Source organism: Larus michahellis, chromosome 6 (assembly GCF_964199755.1).
Source record: "Larus michahellis chromosome 6, bLarMic1.1, whole genome shotgun sequence".
NCBI lineage: Eukaryota > Metazoa > Chordata > Aves > Charadriiformes > Laridae > Larus > Larus michahellis.
In genome coordinates, this window is record NC_133901.1 from 31829174 (window position 1) to 31844151 (window position 14978).

The 14978-nt window shown below is 48.4% G+C and overlaps 1 protein-coding gene across 2 annotated transcripts; it reads left to right on the forward strand.

Moving 5' to 3' along the window:
• Window positions 1-1550: 1550 nt before the first annotated feature.
• On the forward strand, window positions 1551-14249 carry SUCNR1 (succinate receptor 1). 2 transcript variants are annotated; one of them, XM_074591920.1, is made up of 3 exons: window positions 1551-2021; window positions 9051-9192; window positions 11828-14234. In XM_074591920.1, the coding sequence occupies exon 3, from the start codon at window positions 11858-11860 to the stop codon at window positions 12776-12778; it is 921 nt and encodes a 306-aa protein (XP_074448021.1). In that variant the 5' UTR covers window positions 1551-2021; window positions 9051-9192; window positions 11828-11857; the 3' UTR covers window positions 12779-14234. The 2 variants fall into 2 exon arrangements, with proteins under 2 accessions (XP_074448021.1, XP_074448020.1); XM_074591919.1 differs by lacking the exons at window positions 1551-2021; window positions 9051-9192 and adding an exon at window positions 9573-9644 and having other exon boundaries at window positions 11828-14249.
• Window positions 14250-14978: the final 729 nt, after the last annotated feature.

The window sequence follows — 14978 nt, forward strand, 5'->3', positions numbered from 1 at the left end:
GAGTGCACAACTGTGCCAGGCTATTGCTTTTGCAAACAGTGTGGCCGGACTGGGCGTCAGTCTGCCTCGCCTGCGCTGCTGGCTTGAGTAGCCAAACACGGGCAGTGGCAAAGGCAGAGGCATTTTTGGAGGTTTATTCTTTGTTGCTCTATTACCAGTTCTTTGAAGCTTTACTGTCAGCGTGGAAGAATAAATGCTCCATTTACTCAGCCCCCTTTTATCCTTCAGTGCAACAGCAGTTGCCTGAATGAACAAAATATTTAAAAGCAGGTGAATGAGAAGCCAGTACTATTTATCAGCCTTGTGGGAAATTTTAAAGCATTGGCTTTAAAGCTCTGGATACTTAAGTATTAGCTGATCTATTTGCCTTGTCTTCAGAGAAAAGTCAGAGTACCTTTTTATGTCCTCGATATTAGTAGGGTTAATATTCACTAATCTTAAAGTAGATCACAATGAAGGGAAGGGGTGGGGGGAAATGGTGTTTTTGGTATGTGAACCATGTTTATTTCTCCTATTTTAAAATAATCATGGTGATATTCAGACTTTTTCACTGGTGCGTATTGTGACCTTGCATTTAACTTCTGTACGGGGCTTATTCACCAGGCCTTAATTACACTCAGCTGCCATTTGTACTTTATAAAAGAAATGCATTTATAAGAGTATGATAGATATTTTATGTATATTTCTTTGTATAAATACAACAAAATTTAACATTTTAAATAAAATACGTGTTGCACTTTAGAGAAATACCAAAGCTCTCTGCTCACCTGCGGCCGTGTGGGAAAAGAGCCCCAGAACACACCAATCCAGAGGGCTCGGGGCGGCAGAGCCCAGGCTGGGTCTCCCCCACCTGCCCCCTGCCTGGCCACATGGCTGGGCTGGTCTTTGGGAGCAGGAGGAGGAGGAGGAGGAAGGCTGCAGGGTGAAGTTTCCATGCAGCAGCTGAGAATAGCAAAGGCCCCTTCCTCCTCCTCTTGCAGGGAGGTGGAGGTTGAAAAAGGGGCTTTATAGCTTTGGGAGATCAAATGAAATCTGTGCGTTAAGACTTCTTGAAACATACATTATTAATGAAGATCTATTCCTCTCAGGAAAAAAAAGATAATTGAATAATGGAAGCAATTTCATGTCTTCCCTCATTTTCAGGCTCTGCGTGTAATTAGTACAATTCCAAATAACAGATGGCAAAGTGCTACGGGGAGCAATTGTATACGAGATGTGTATTATGGAGGTATTTTATGCAAATAACACCCTACATACAGCCATTACACTGCAGGCTTGCTGAGATGCTGCTGTCATAAAAGCAGAGTTGCAGGCAGAAGTTACACAGGTGGGAGTGGGTTCATTTGGGGTTTATCTGCTCTTTTATATCGTGCCGCTTGTTTGCGCACAGCGATTCATAAACATCAGGTCTCTTGTCCAACAGCGCAGTGCTGCTGCAGTGGGTGAGTACGGGCGCTGGGCCCACATGGCTCGCTGCTGCGATGGAAAAATATGTAACTTCTGGTTTACAGAAGTGGCTGCAAAAGGTCCCTGCAGTGTAATCCTCCTGGGGCTTTGGTTGATTGTTCAGCTATGAAATATACTGTGCTATGGAAAGGAGTCACAAAGTTTGGCTGGGTGCTGTGCGGGAAACACCACCTTGCTGGGGGGAGCTGCCGGTGGCCAAAGGCTGGGCACTGCACCCGAGCGAGCGCGGTGGTAGGAGCTGCCCGCGGCAGGGCAGGCTGCCTCTCCTGCTATAATGCCAGATTTATGTCATTTTGAACTTTCAACACCCTGACATAGTGGTTTTGTTTTGTTTTGTTTTTTTTCCTACAGGAAAACCTTATCACTGCTGGAGGCGGGCAGTGGGGACGGGTGCAGCTCGCGCTGCGGGTTTGGCACCGCCGCTGTGCTGGGGGAGAGCCTTGCCAGCCTGGGGCTGGAGGGCAGGGGGAGCAGCCGTCCTCGCTGGAGCCCCTGAGGGGTATGGCAAATGCTCACCATGCTGTGCCAGGAACGCATCCTGCCCTCCCCACCAGGTTCTGCTTGATTTTTTTCCTTGCTGAATTCAGAGGTTTTTATTCCAAGAAATCTGGTATTCATGGTAAACTATATTTGAGCCAAACAAAATTTGTTTTGAATTAAGTTTATAAGCCAGCTCTGCCTGGGGAGTGTTTGTATCACCGTTTCCCTTCAGTGGGGCAGTGCCTGTGTTAGAGCTGGGGGTTTCACAGGCAAACCATGGTGTCAAAGTTTGGGAATTTTATCTTACGCTGGCTCAGCAGGAGGAGCCGAGCCAAGAAAGCTTCATCCCAAACTCTGTGGGGGAGTTGGGGGCTTTCGTGGGTCTGGCCAAACCTGCAGCTGGAGCCGGGTAGCCCTGCTACTGAAATGCCATGTGCAGACATGGGTGACAGCCCCCTGTGCTTGCAGGAGTGATGGCCCCTCGGTGCCCACTCGTCCCCAGCTCCCTGTCCCTGGGGATCTGCCGAGCAGGAGGCTTTACCACGGGGCCCCAGCAGGGCTCGGCTGGGAGCTGGGGTCCTGGTGCCGTGTGCCTGCAGGAGGAACAGCAACACGGCGGGTAAAGAGAGATTGCTGGAGCCTGGGCTGTGTTTAGCATCCTGCGCGCATCCCCTAATCGCCGTGGCCAGCTGGGGTGGGTACTGCCGTGTCCCCTTCCTAAGAGAGAGCTAAAGGCAGGGTGAGCACAGACATGCTCGGATGTGTTCTTCTGAAAGAGCTGGCAAACAAGCATCTGAGTCCAAACACGATGACTTTGGTGGGGGCACTGAAGCAGAGGACAAATGGGTCATATTTATTCTGGAGCACAGGGAAACCAGGTACTGCTGGGCTAACACAAACAAGCCACAGATAAACAAAAGTAAACGTTTAATTTTATCCTTTCTTTGTACCAAGGGCAGAAACGTCATTAGGCTGTTACGTTTCCAGTAACCGGCTGTACAGACTCTGCCCAGCGCCATCTGGGCTGGTGTGTGGCAGTGGCGTGTGCTGCTGACCCCTTTCCACTGCCGTCGTCATTGCAAGGTTGTCTTCTGGCTCATTGGGGCCAGGGCAAGGTGTTAATTAATGTTCCCTAGTAATAATCTATGACCTAAAAGAATATTCCTATGTTCCATTTTGCTCTTAGGGATGAATCCCGAGTGGGGATAAACATCCCCTGTTTAAAGGGCTCTGCAGGAGAGGCGCCACATTTCACTCAAGGTCAACCTTAATGACTCATTCCAATCAGTCAAATGCAAATACATCATAATAAACTGTTAAATATGCATGACTCATTTAATAGGCCTCAGTCTAATATAAATTGACAAATGGGTATCTAATGGTAACAAACGTGCCTGACTCCAGTTGCATTTCTTTAAAGCCCGCAGGTTGCTAAAGAGCCCAATGCGTTTAACAGCACGGCATTGAGTTACAGCTGGAGCCCAACCTACTCTCCTTCTCTAAATGCCCGGTTTTTTGCAAACTTGTTTCCAATTGCCTGGGAGCTGCAGGATTAAATCTGAGCAGCACTGTTTCAATAAACTCCCTGAGAAACACTATAGACATCCACCAAACCAGTGCGAAGAAGTTCTGGTGTCGTTAGGGGCATGTAATCGTGTTGCATTGGGCTGCTTCTCGGTGGAAAGGTTTGTACTAACAACATGCCTTTGAAGACTGGTTGGCTGTAATAAAAAAAAGCGTGTTATTAGGGTGCTGTAGGAATAAGGGTTCTGGGATGAATTTCCCTCCTCCCAAGTCACTATGGACACGTACCCAGGATCAGCAAATAGCGTAAGGTGGCCAAGGCCACATCCTGCTGCTCCCAGCACGCTGCCGGCTCTCCCTGCTGCCGGGGGCTCCCCACAGGACGCTGCGGCTTGCGCAGGTGCAGAACCTCACCAAGCTTTTAGTGCACCTTTGGAGTGCTCGTGCTTTCCACCCGTGTCTCTCTGGTGTGCCCCCACCCCAAAATTGTCTCTCTCCTCCCTTCAGCACTCAAATCTGCTCTGGAAGGTTAGACTTGTATAAGCAAATGTAAATGCTCGAATACTGACTTTGCAACTTGTATTAACGCGTTCTTTCAACATAGCTACATATGAGATCCCTTGTATTCCTCCAAATACTCTTTAAACCCCTCCAGGTGACATAAGATACAATTAGTAGATCTGGTGAGCACTGGGTTGCCTAAGTCAACCCATGGTTGAACAATATCTTTCACAAGCACAATTTGTTTTGAAAAATAAATCCCTCTGCCTTTGAGTGCAAGAGTGGAAAAACATAGCAGCTGCCCGAGTGTTTAGAGGTTTGTGACTTGTGTCAACATTGTGTAATTAAAGTTTCATTATTACCCATGCTGGAAACCTTATCAGGCAAACACAGGTCTCTTCAGGTGCTCTGAAAAGACCCAGCACACGCACACCTGGTATTCTGGCCACAAGACACTTTTTTAGACAGTGTCTAAAACCAGTAGACACTGGTTTTATTGGGTGATTTGACTAGCTGTTTGCATGCAGTTGTTGTTCTACCAGAAGAATCTGTCACCGCCTGCAGCGCAGAACTGAATGGGAATGTTGGTGGCTGTGCTTTCCTAAAGCCTGGTGTGCAGGAAAAGAGCATCAGTTGCTTCTGAATCAGTTTCTAAATAAATGATCCACCAAGAACATAGGCATTTGGAGAATAATCTCACACAGTGGTGATGGATGTGTAGAACTTTGAGAGGGAAGTGCATGCAGAACTCTGAGAGAGAAGCGCTCTGTGGGGAATTATCATTTCCCAGTAACGTACGTTCAGGGTCTGGGGTTGCCCTGGCATGTGGCTGCCCCACGGCTGCGCGCTGGCAAGCGGCAACTGGTCACCCCTGTGGTCTTTTGGGGAGTGCAGGGGACTGAGAGCACGGGCGGTCCGTCTGTTCCAAAAAACACCTTCATTCTTCTGATGCATGTTGTAGAGGCTGGCCTCAATATTTGGAGAGGTCTAAACCTCTGACTTGAACAACGAGTCAGGAGAGGAGACAGGGAAAACTGGCTGTTTTGATTGCTTTGAATGCTTCTGGTTTGTCCTGAGTGACCATTCAAGATGTGCCTACAAAGCACGCATAAATAAATATATTAAAAAAAAAAAAAAAAAAGGGGGTGCAGGAAGAATTCTGATCATTGCATTTTGCAGTAGGGCATTTGTCTCTGATCCTGTATCAGGATCAGCATTTGCTGGGAGCAAAACCCAGAATAATCCAGTTCCCAGTAACGTACGGTGGTGTGGATGCTTACTGGAAGAGCTCAAATGTCCCCAGCACACTGGTGGTGACGGCTCTTCTCCGTCCTCGGGTAAGTCAGTGATAAGACGTGAGGCTGGTGCTTCCTTATATGTGTTTTGGCAACTGCTCAGGTGAAGTATGAATTATTAGTGATTTTGTTATATCTAGTCATAATATTGAAGTACATGAAAAATATTAGGGTAAGAACTCTGTGCCAATTATAAAAGCGCAAGTCTTGGCTCGTTTGACAAAGAAACTGGACCTGAGCCTGTCTCGCTGGATGGAGCCGGGGCTGAAGCCTGCCCTGCTGAGCTCCGCTCCCTCCCACGCCCCGGCACCAGCCTGGCTCCCTCCCGCCCTGCTGACGGCACCTGATTCCAGAGAAGGAAAATCCAAACTTACTGTAGCAGAGAACAGTTGAGGTGAGTTTCCAGCCTTGCTCCCATGCGGCACCCTCGGCCACTCTCTGCCGGCTGCAGCCGGGCGGCAGAAGCACCTTCTGGGGGTTTTTAAGCACCGCGGTGTCCTGGGCACTCACACCCCCGGACTCTGCCGTGTGGCCGCAGGAACAGGTTGGGGGGTGAAACTGGTGCCCATAGGGGTTTCCAGGACTCACCCAGACAAACCCACAGAGTAACAAGATTTCTTCACAAATCGGTGGCGTGGGTGGGACCTCATCCAAAGGCTTTTTGAAAATCCAGATATGTCATGACCACTAGGTCCTTTTCAGCCAGGGCTTCAAACATCACGCCTCGGCATAACCTACCAGTTCTCCTTGAAAAGATCTGGGGTTTGTAATACAGTTGTATGAAAGATGTGATGATTTAAGAACAGTTATTAGTTTTCCTTGCAAATTGTTACTGATATAAAGTAGTGCTCTAAAATGTAATGTGTTACTTCTTATAGTGCTTTACTTGGCCATTGAAGGAAGTCTCATTTTAGTCACTCATTTACTGTGACTTTCTGCACATACACATTAAATTGTGTCACAGCACTTTATCCGCCATAAACTTCTTCCATCATCAGTCACGTGTGATGAGTCATTTGTGATGGACTCTCAATGTTATCAGTGACCATCCATTTCCATTTTGGATATTTTATGGCACGTATCATGCCATAAATGAAGTGATTGCTGCTCGCAGTTTCCGTACAGCTCCATGTACGTTGACAGCCACCCCCTCCCAAGCCAAAAATACAGAAATCCTTCTGGTAGCTGGGGCAAAAGATGTGTGCACTGAAAGGAGTTATTTTGAGCATAATGGACCCCCCTGTTCATTCCCTTATTTGATTTCGCACATTTTGTTCAGTTTTGTCCGGGTGTGAGGGCTGTACAGCAAACCCAGCAGCTCTGAGCAGGCGGCAGCTGCTCCTCCTGCCTCGGTGGCGTTTCCCATTTCACCCTGCTCTTACCGTGACAGGAGAGAACAGCAGCTCCTGGCTCCTCTAAAACCAGACAGACGGTCCGTGGGAAGCATCAGCGTGGCCCACCGCACTGCTGAGCTAATGAGAAGTTTCAACATCTGGTTGTTTTCTGATTTATCTTCTTAAAATTTTAATTTCATGGGGCTGGTAAAACTCAGAAACTGCTCTTTTGTATAATTCACCAAGGTGAAGTAATGCTGAATACCTACTTGTGCTGATTATTTCCAAAATTCCAGGGACTGAAAGCTAATGTGTCATTTAGCAGTTTATTTAGCGTTTTCCCGCAGCCGTCTACATAATGCTGGGTTGTTGTTTGTTTGTTTGTTTGTTTTTTAATTAAGCTTTAAAAATGAGGCATTCAAATTCTGGTTTAAATTTAAAAAACCGTAACTGTACTTCAGCTATATTTGCTAAACTTCCAATATCCAGGAATTTTTGTTTCTCACAAACAGACTTGACAAGAACCATATAGCTGTTTCTAAATAGTGTTTTTTTAAAAGTACCCATCCTGCACAGCCGTGTTAATGTGAGCTGGGCTTGTCCAAATTGCCACACAACAGGCAGTGGCGAGGCACGTGTCCCCCCCAGATAAATGATAATAATAATTTCATTTCCTTTCCAGATTTCTGCAGTGATTGTTGATGTATAGAGGTTTGTGTTGTGCCCTGTGTTTGTGCCAGATTTAGTTTACAAAAAAAAAAAAAAAAAAAAAAAGATTAAATAACTCCCTGTAGCAGCCTGTAGCTGCCGTCCTGGCCCAGAGGGTGGCTGGAGATGCGGCCCCTGGGCTGGGTGCTCTCTTGTGGGCAGAGGAACCGACTGAGCAGTGGCCGGGGACGCGGGCACCCTCCCTGCCTGCCTCAGCTATTGCCAACTGACGTGTTGTCACTACTTCAACCTCAAAAGCTTTGCTCTAAAACGCTCTCCGTGGCAGTGAGCCCCTGGAGAAGGCTGGATGAGACGGTGTGCTGTAACCTGCGCAGTCAGGAGCAGGGATGAGCCTGGGAAGACCGCAACCCTGAGCCTGAGCGGTCCATCGGAGACCTGGAGATACCCACCCAGCGGTGCTCTGCCTGCGGCTGTCCCCCACCCCGATGAGAGGTCCCTTTCTCCTGGGCATGCCCTTCTCCAGTGAAAGGACCGTCCCAGCTGGAGCACGGCACAGCATCACTGTCACCCGCTGCCACCTGGGCTTCTGCCACTGCTGCTGAGCCTCTGGGGCTCCTCTCCTGCCTGAGGAAGCCTTGCCCTCGGGTACACAAGCTGTACAAAGGGCTAACCCAGCTGAGGACAGCTTTTTGAGACACACTTAAAGCATCAAACTTCACTCCAGTTTGCTTGTCCTCTGTGGGGTGGGGGGGGACAAACAGCTGGGTTCTGCAAGGACATACGGTGCTGTTGGGAGCCGCTCGCCCGGCTCACGGCTGCGCCAGCACTTCCCGTGTTTTCCAGATGCCGCATGCGATCTCAATGTTGGTCCGGCTGGGATCAGGTGAAGCATTTAGATGTTGGTGTACGCGCGTTTTGCAAATGCATGGCCATCTGCTGGGGCGCAGCCCTGCTTGGTTTGGTGTCTCCCCATGACAGACACCAGCAGCTTTGCCTACAGCGTGAATCGGTTTTTCAGTAGCAGGCTGGAGCCAGGAAAGAGAGACTGGTCCTTTTGTCTTCAGGCATTAATGTGGATTGAGAGATCGCACAGCAGCCGCTTTTTGGCTTGAAACCTCGCTTAGAGCATGCTTACGCACAGCGATAGAAGTTAAATGGAAGTACATGAAAGCTTACTTTGCACAGTGCAGGATTTTCTAAAAATCTCCCCTGGATACAAACCTGCCCTGTAGCAGCAGAAATCCCAGACTGGGACACCTCCCGTGTGTCAGCTGCGCGGCCACCCGGTCCCGCTCAGCCCAAACCGCTGCTGAGCTCATTCTCCTGCTCCTTTTTATGCAAGAAAACCGCAGCACCCTCAGGTTCTTGTGCAACAATCAGCACTTTCAGCCAAGGCACCCAACCTGGGCTCAGGAGATTGAAACCTCATCTTTTATGGAGGGCCTGGGGGCTTCTGAACAGCAGAAGACAGTGGTCCACAAGTAAAAACACAATCAAAAGTGCACATAAAAATGCCACTGTATAATTTGAAACCAAGAAACAATTTTTGTGCTGATATAAAGGGGTTCAGGTGCATTACTTGCAGGAACAGAGTCACTTTGCATAATCAGCATTTAGTCTCAAAGTTAAAAGCATAATAATATTACATAGCGTTGACAAATAAACCATCAAGCTTTGAAATGTCAAAATGCGTTACTGTACGAAAACTAAGTGCTCTTCTTCAGTGCTCTGCTTTCATGCAATTGAAATAGGTTGTTTTCTTTATTTGTGATAACTACAGGATGTCACTGGGCTGCGGCACCTGTTGGGTTGATCTCTGAGTGTGAGGCGAGCGGCTGTTCCGTGGTTGAAGACGACGGGATGTCAGCAGGACACAAGCCGCCGGCTTTGCCCTCCAGGTGCCTCCGGGGATCTCTCAAAAGGTGGGATGAAGAGCGGTGTGCTCAGCCCGCCCGAGGGAGTGCTGGGCACGGCGCTGGGCACCTCCGACTGCCAGCCCATGGCTCGCTGTGGGCGAGATCCGCACCTCGCCCCCACAGCAGCATTTTGGGGGGAGTCCCGTCTCTGAGCCCCGTCACGGAGCAGAGCCCGGCCGCCCCGGCCATTTCCAAACAGTTCTCTGCCGAGGGGAAGTGTCTGTTTGCTTCTCTCCTGGGCTCAGCACACATTTTGCAGAACCTTCCTCCCACAAAAACTGCCCCCCGTGTCCCGCTCAGCCAAACAAATAGCGCCTTTGTCTTGACTCATTAATGATTGAATCATATGCAAACTTGGCCGCGTGGCGAGGTTGCGCTGCGCGCCGGGGATCCCAACACTTCACACCACGGCATGGTCCGGGAGTGCCGGGGGAGAGGCAGCGCCAGCCCTGGGGATGGTAAGGTGTCCTTGTGCCCGAGAGCCGGCTGCCGGACGGCCGCTTCTCCGGGAGACTCTGCTGTTCCTCGGCCGAGACCTTTTCGAATGAATCCTTTCGTTGTGTTACTGACTACTTACCTTAAAATTGATTAATCGGTCTTTTTTTCTAATGACTACCTAAATCAACGTGTCTGTCAATGCAGTAATGTTTTAATTATTATTTGCGTTTGAAGTGCTGATGTTAGTGCAGCATTTTCTAGAATTCAAATCTCACTGACGTGTTGAGTTTCTTCCCAAGAGCCTGAAGAGCCAGGGCTGGGCTGGGTGCTGCACGGCAGGTTGTTCTGACCAGAGTGAGCCTTCGTGGCTGTATGATTGTGTTTGTTTGGTACAGAACAAGTGTAGGTATTTGTTGGATGTAACTTTATGAAGTTTTGTATACGCTGTACTTTATTCCGCCTCATGATCAACCTTTAAAATAAAATACAGTGCTTTGAGAGCAGAGACCTATTAACAAATTCTAGACACCGGAACAACTTAGGAAAGACTGACAATAATGACAAGAACTGTGGAGACTGTCATTAGCAGCTTTCTGTGGCAGCCGCCTTGCTGCTCTTTCAGAGCTTAGACTTAGCTTGATTTCAATTTTAATCTATATCCCATTTTTCTACCGTTTTGTTTTCCCTTGCTTTCTAATTGTTTTGCTAATGTTTTAACCAAAGGCTCTCGCTAAAAGCTGTCTTTAGCTTGCGGTTCCCCCGCAGGTGGGTCCGGGTGTGTTTCCCTGAGGACGGAGAGGAGTGAGCACTTGAGATCCTACTCTGTTTCTTCCCCTGTAGCGTGAAAGCATTTTTTTTTTTAACCAACCTTTAGAAAGAAAGCAAAATTTGTCCTCAGGCAAACTCACGCGTGGCGCGGCTTCCTAGAAAGCGTTGCTCCGTAAAGAATACTGAGCGTGCTACCGACTTCCCAGCTGAAACAAGCAGCTCTTTGTCTGGAGCCAAAGAGAAAATGAAATAGCCGCCCAGGAGGGGTGGCAGCGGTGCTGGCAGCTCTTCCCGGCTGCGAACGGCCATGTGTTGTCCCGGCAGGGAACGGGCTCCCCTCCTCCGGCCGGGCTCTGGGCACGGCGAGACAAAGGCTGACCGACAGAGCCCTGGAAAAGTGTTATCTTTCCCACGGTGGCCGGGGTGTGGGCTGAGCAGGAGTTACGAGCTGTGACCTGAATAAATCATATGCCGTGTTCTCACTTCACAGGCGGTTAGTAACAAAAGCGACTTAAACTTTGTGAATTTGGCTTCGGAGGCTTTTTTATCCTGAATTTGATGGTGCTGTGCCCTTGACCACAGTCGCTTTCACGTCAATGAGGACTGATCAGTTGTAGCTGAACCTTCCTTTTTTGAAAGGGCTTTTTGTAGAAAACAGAAGATACTTGTGAAACTCCAGGAGCAGAAATGCCCTGTGCCTGCCAGAATGGCTGGGAAGTGCTGCGGCACATCTGCCGGGATGCACAGGATGCGCGCTTCATCCTCTCTCACAGCGCTTCCCGTGCAACTCTGGCACCGAGTTACCAGCAAAACCGCACAATGTGCACGATGAACGGTTCCATGAATTTAACAAACACATTCTCTCCTGACCTCTTAACGAATTCTGAGTATCACCGTCAGAGCGTGGCCGTATTGCTGCTAATGAGTTCATCCTTTATCAATCTTGACAGCCAACTTCTGCTTTAGTGATGAGTGAGGGGACCACGGGACCGGCGTTGGGTAACAGGGAGGCAGATGACTGCCAGCGAGGGCTGTGAAAAAGTGGAGAGAGGCCGTTTTCACTTTCCCAGCCCCTGGTAGTGCCATGGGTTTGACCAAGCGGCAGCTCGGTCGCTACGGCAGATGCTTTCAGGTGATGCTGAACCTCATACAGGTTTTAGATCACGCACGTTTTCATCTTGCTTGGCAACCCTGGTCGATAGCTGAAAGTAGAAACCTTGTGTGCGTAAGGGATAGTCTTTGAGTTTAAGTCTCTATTTACCGTATAAGTCATAAGGAAATAGGATGCTATATTCAACTATTGCAGCAACAATATAAAAATAGCCATGCAATTTTTATAATTTTTATATATCTGTGTGTCTATATATGTATGTGTGAATATATTATTATTTTTTTATTTTTATTTATTTATTTATTTTTCCTTTTGACTTTCCAGGCTGTGAACGAGACAGATGGCTGTTTGTTGATGAACAGAGCCCTAGAAAAATATTATCTTTCCACCATGTACAGCCTTGTGTTCATTTTTGGCTTCATTGGAAATGCTGTTGCTGTGTTTGGCTATATTTTCTGCCTGAAAAACTGGAAAAGTGGCAACGTCTACCTGTTCAATTTATCTTTATCAGATTTATTATTTCTGTGTACTCTTCCAATACTCGTGAACAGCTACTCCAGAGATCAATGGGCAAAGGAGAGCATCTTGTGCCATAGCAACAGATTCCTGTTGCATGCAAACCTGTATAGCAGCATCCTTTTCCTCACCGTTATCAGTGTTGACCGATACATGCTTATAAAATATCCTTTCAGAGAACATTTTCTACAGAAGAGGAAAACGGCCGTTATCATCTCTGTGGCCATATGGTTTGGGGTGATACTGGAACTGCTGCCCTTGATGTATTTCCTGGAGCCTATAACGCCTGACAATAATTACAAGTGTCTTGATTACGCAAGCTCTGGAGACCCTGCGGAAAACCTCATCTATAGCATGTTTCTGACGGTCTTTGGGTTCCTAATCCCTCTCGTGATCATGTGCTGTTTCTATGTAAAGATGGTTCTTTTCCTTAAAAATAGGAATGAGCAAGTCAGTTCTCTCCTGACACTTGAAAAACCCCTTACTTTAGTCATCCTCACAGTGGTTATCTTCTCATTGCTCTTCACTCCCTATCACGTAATGCGCAATGTCCGACTTGCTTCCCGAATACCATCCTTGAACGTGTCTGTGTGCACGCAGGGAATCATCAACATCATTTACATCATCACGAGACCCATTGCGTTTTTGAATAGTGCCATTAATCCTGTTTTTTATTTCTTAATGGGTGACCACTTCAGAGAGATGCTGGTGGCAAAATTAAGGCAGCTCTTGAGCAGGGTGACAACCACCAGCAAATGAATGAAGGAGGAGACCTCTCGTAGTGGGACATGGCAGGAGGAAACTTTCTTAAGGAGAGCGTTCACCAACGTACAGTGCCGTTTTGTTAGATAACTTTATTTACGCTATAGAATATGCATGAGCTGATTGCGTTCCTCTAAATGCACTTGTTACCTTGCTGTACAGGAGCCCTCCTGCTGCTGATCTGACTGCGGCAAACCAGAAGCGATGTGCTCTCACAACAGTACAGCAGGAAACCGTGCTCTCATAGCAGGACACGCTACGGCTGATTAATATTGAAAATAAAAGGTCATCATGGTAGTTATTAGAAGGAATATGCTGTTCTCAGACGGCTGCTTTGTGAGCTATAACTTGATGCTGGACTGGACCTAGGCTTGGATGAACTGTGCCAGGGGCACTAGTTCACATTCTCAACACAGTCTGGGGATCAAGGTTGAGTCTTCTTTGCATAAACGTTTGCAAACGCTGCTTCTCCTGGGAGGTTTACCTTTCAGGATAAATAACTGGGACAATTTCCGTTTCCAGCTGATTTGGCGAGGGCTGGCATCTCAGATGTGGCAAAAAAGGAGGGTATGCAAAGGGCTGGGTGGAACGCCGTCGGCGCTGCAGGAGGGAGGCAGGGGCGAGGTTGCTGGGTTGGTTTGTGATGAGTGCGAGGAGCGCAGAACGCTGTAACGTTTGGCTCCTTGAAACAAGCATTTCACGGGAGCATCGAGAGAGCGAAGACGTGTGTGTGTGCAGTCAGGTTCTTTCACTCTTTGCTGTTAAACCTGGATTCAGCTTGCGGAAATAGAAATAAGAAAATCCGTCATTTTAGTTCTTATCTGAGATTTGCCTTTGTACATCGCGGGGACGGCTATGCAAGCTCATACTGGCACTTTCGCAGTCGCTTTTCAAACTATATATTTACTTAACTTCAATGTAATTATCTATAAGTGTGAGCAGAATGTATATCTTGAAGCAGAATTTGGACCTCGCAGTTCGAACTTCATTAACAGTTCTGATAATGAAACAGGAGCTAACGAGGAGCCAGTTATCTGCCTAACATCCCTGCAGAATCGTTGCAGCAGCAGAACTTACTCTCCGGTCGACCGACCTGACTTCAAATGGAAAGGACAGAGAGATCCATGGAGTAAGAAGCTGGTACGGGCTTGGGCTGGGGAAGGATGTGCCGAGAGCAGCGAGCGCCGGGCAGAGCGTGGGCAGCATCACGGGCAGCATCACGGGCAGCATCACGGGCAGCCCCCTCCTCTGCCCGTGCTCCACGGGTGATGGAGGGGCCCCTGGCGCAGCACAAAGCCAGCGCTGCCCACGGGCTCGGTGGCCCTGAGGCATCGAGAAAGGACCACCTGTCTCATCAGAGACAGCTTCAGTTCTGCCTTCTGATGTGGTGTTCACCTGCAACGCACCTAACTGTTTCATTGATACCTGCCTGCCCAATAATAAACTGTGCATCCTGTTTAAAAACCACAACCAACCTCCTTTGTGTTGAGTGTTTTGGTTTATGTGCTATTCCCTTTAATGTCTATGAAGCCATTCTGCCTTCCTTTTTCCTATTAATCCGAAGAACCTAGAAGTTTGTGAGCAGAGGTAGTCCTTTGGCTCAATTTGGCAGATTAAGTAGCTGCTTCCCTCTGCAAGTATCTCGTGCAAATACTCGTGCCAGCGTCCCGCTGGGCCGGCCACCACACGCGCTGGGTGCTGCGCCCAGCACCCTCGGGGCACCCGTGGGGATCCCCCTGAGCTCAGGGTGATGCTGGTGCTGATCCCGGTGATGCTGCGGGAAGGATTTGGCTGTCACATCTCATGAGTGTCTCCTGGACTGCTCCCCTAGAAGTTTGCCGTGGGAGGGCTGGTCCTGTCCCCCCCGGCAATGCCGCTGGCTAACGCCGCCGCTCTCCGGCTCTGCTGGCAGCGGGTCCCATGCTGGAACAGAGAGGGAGTGTCCGGGCAGGGCTAACCAGAATTTTGACTGGAGAGAAATGTACGTAAAGCCTTATTTTCTTCCCTCTGTTTGCTTTTTTATGCATAAATTGTTAAATCACCCTGTTGGTGATGAAAAAAAGATCTATCACATATGTTATGGCAGCACAGCCTGGGACAGATAAGGTTTCCGTTATAAATACCTCTTGGTTTTGTAAGGACCATTGGAACTAGCATCAAGACGCAGTTATTCAGCTGTCTGTGACATTGTGCATGT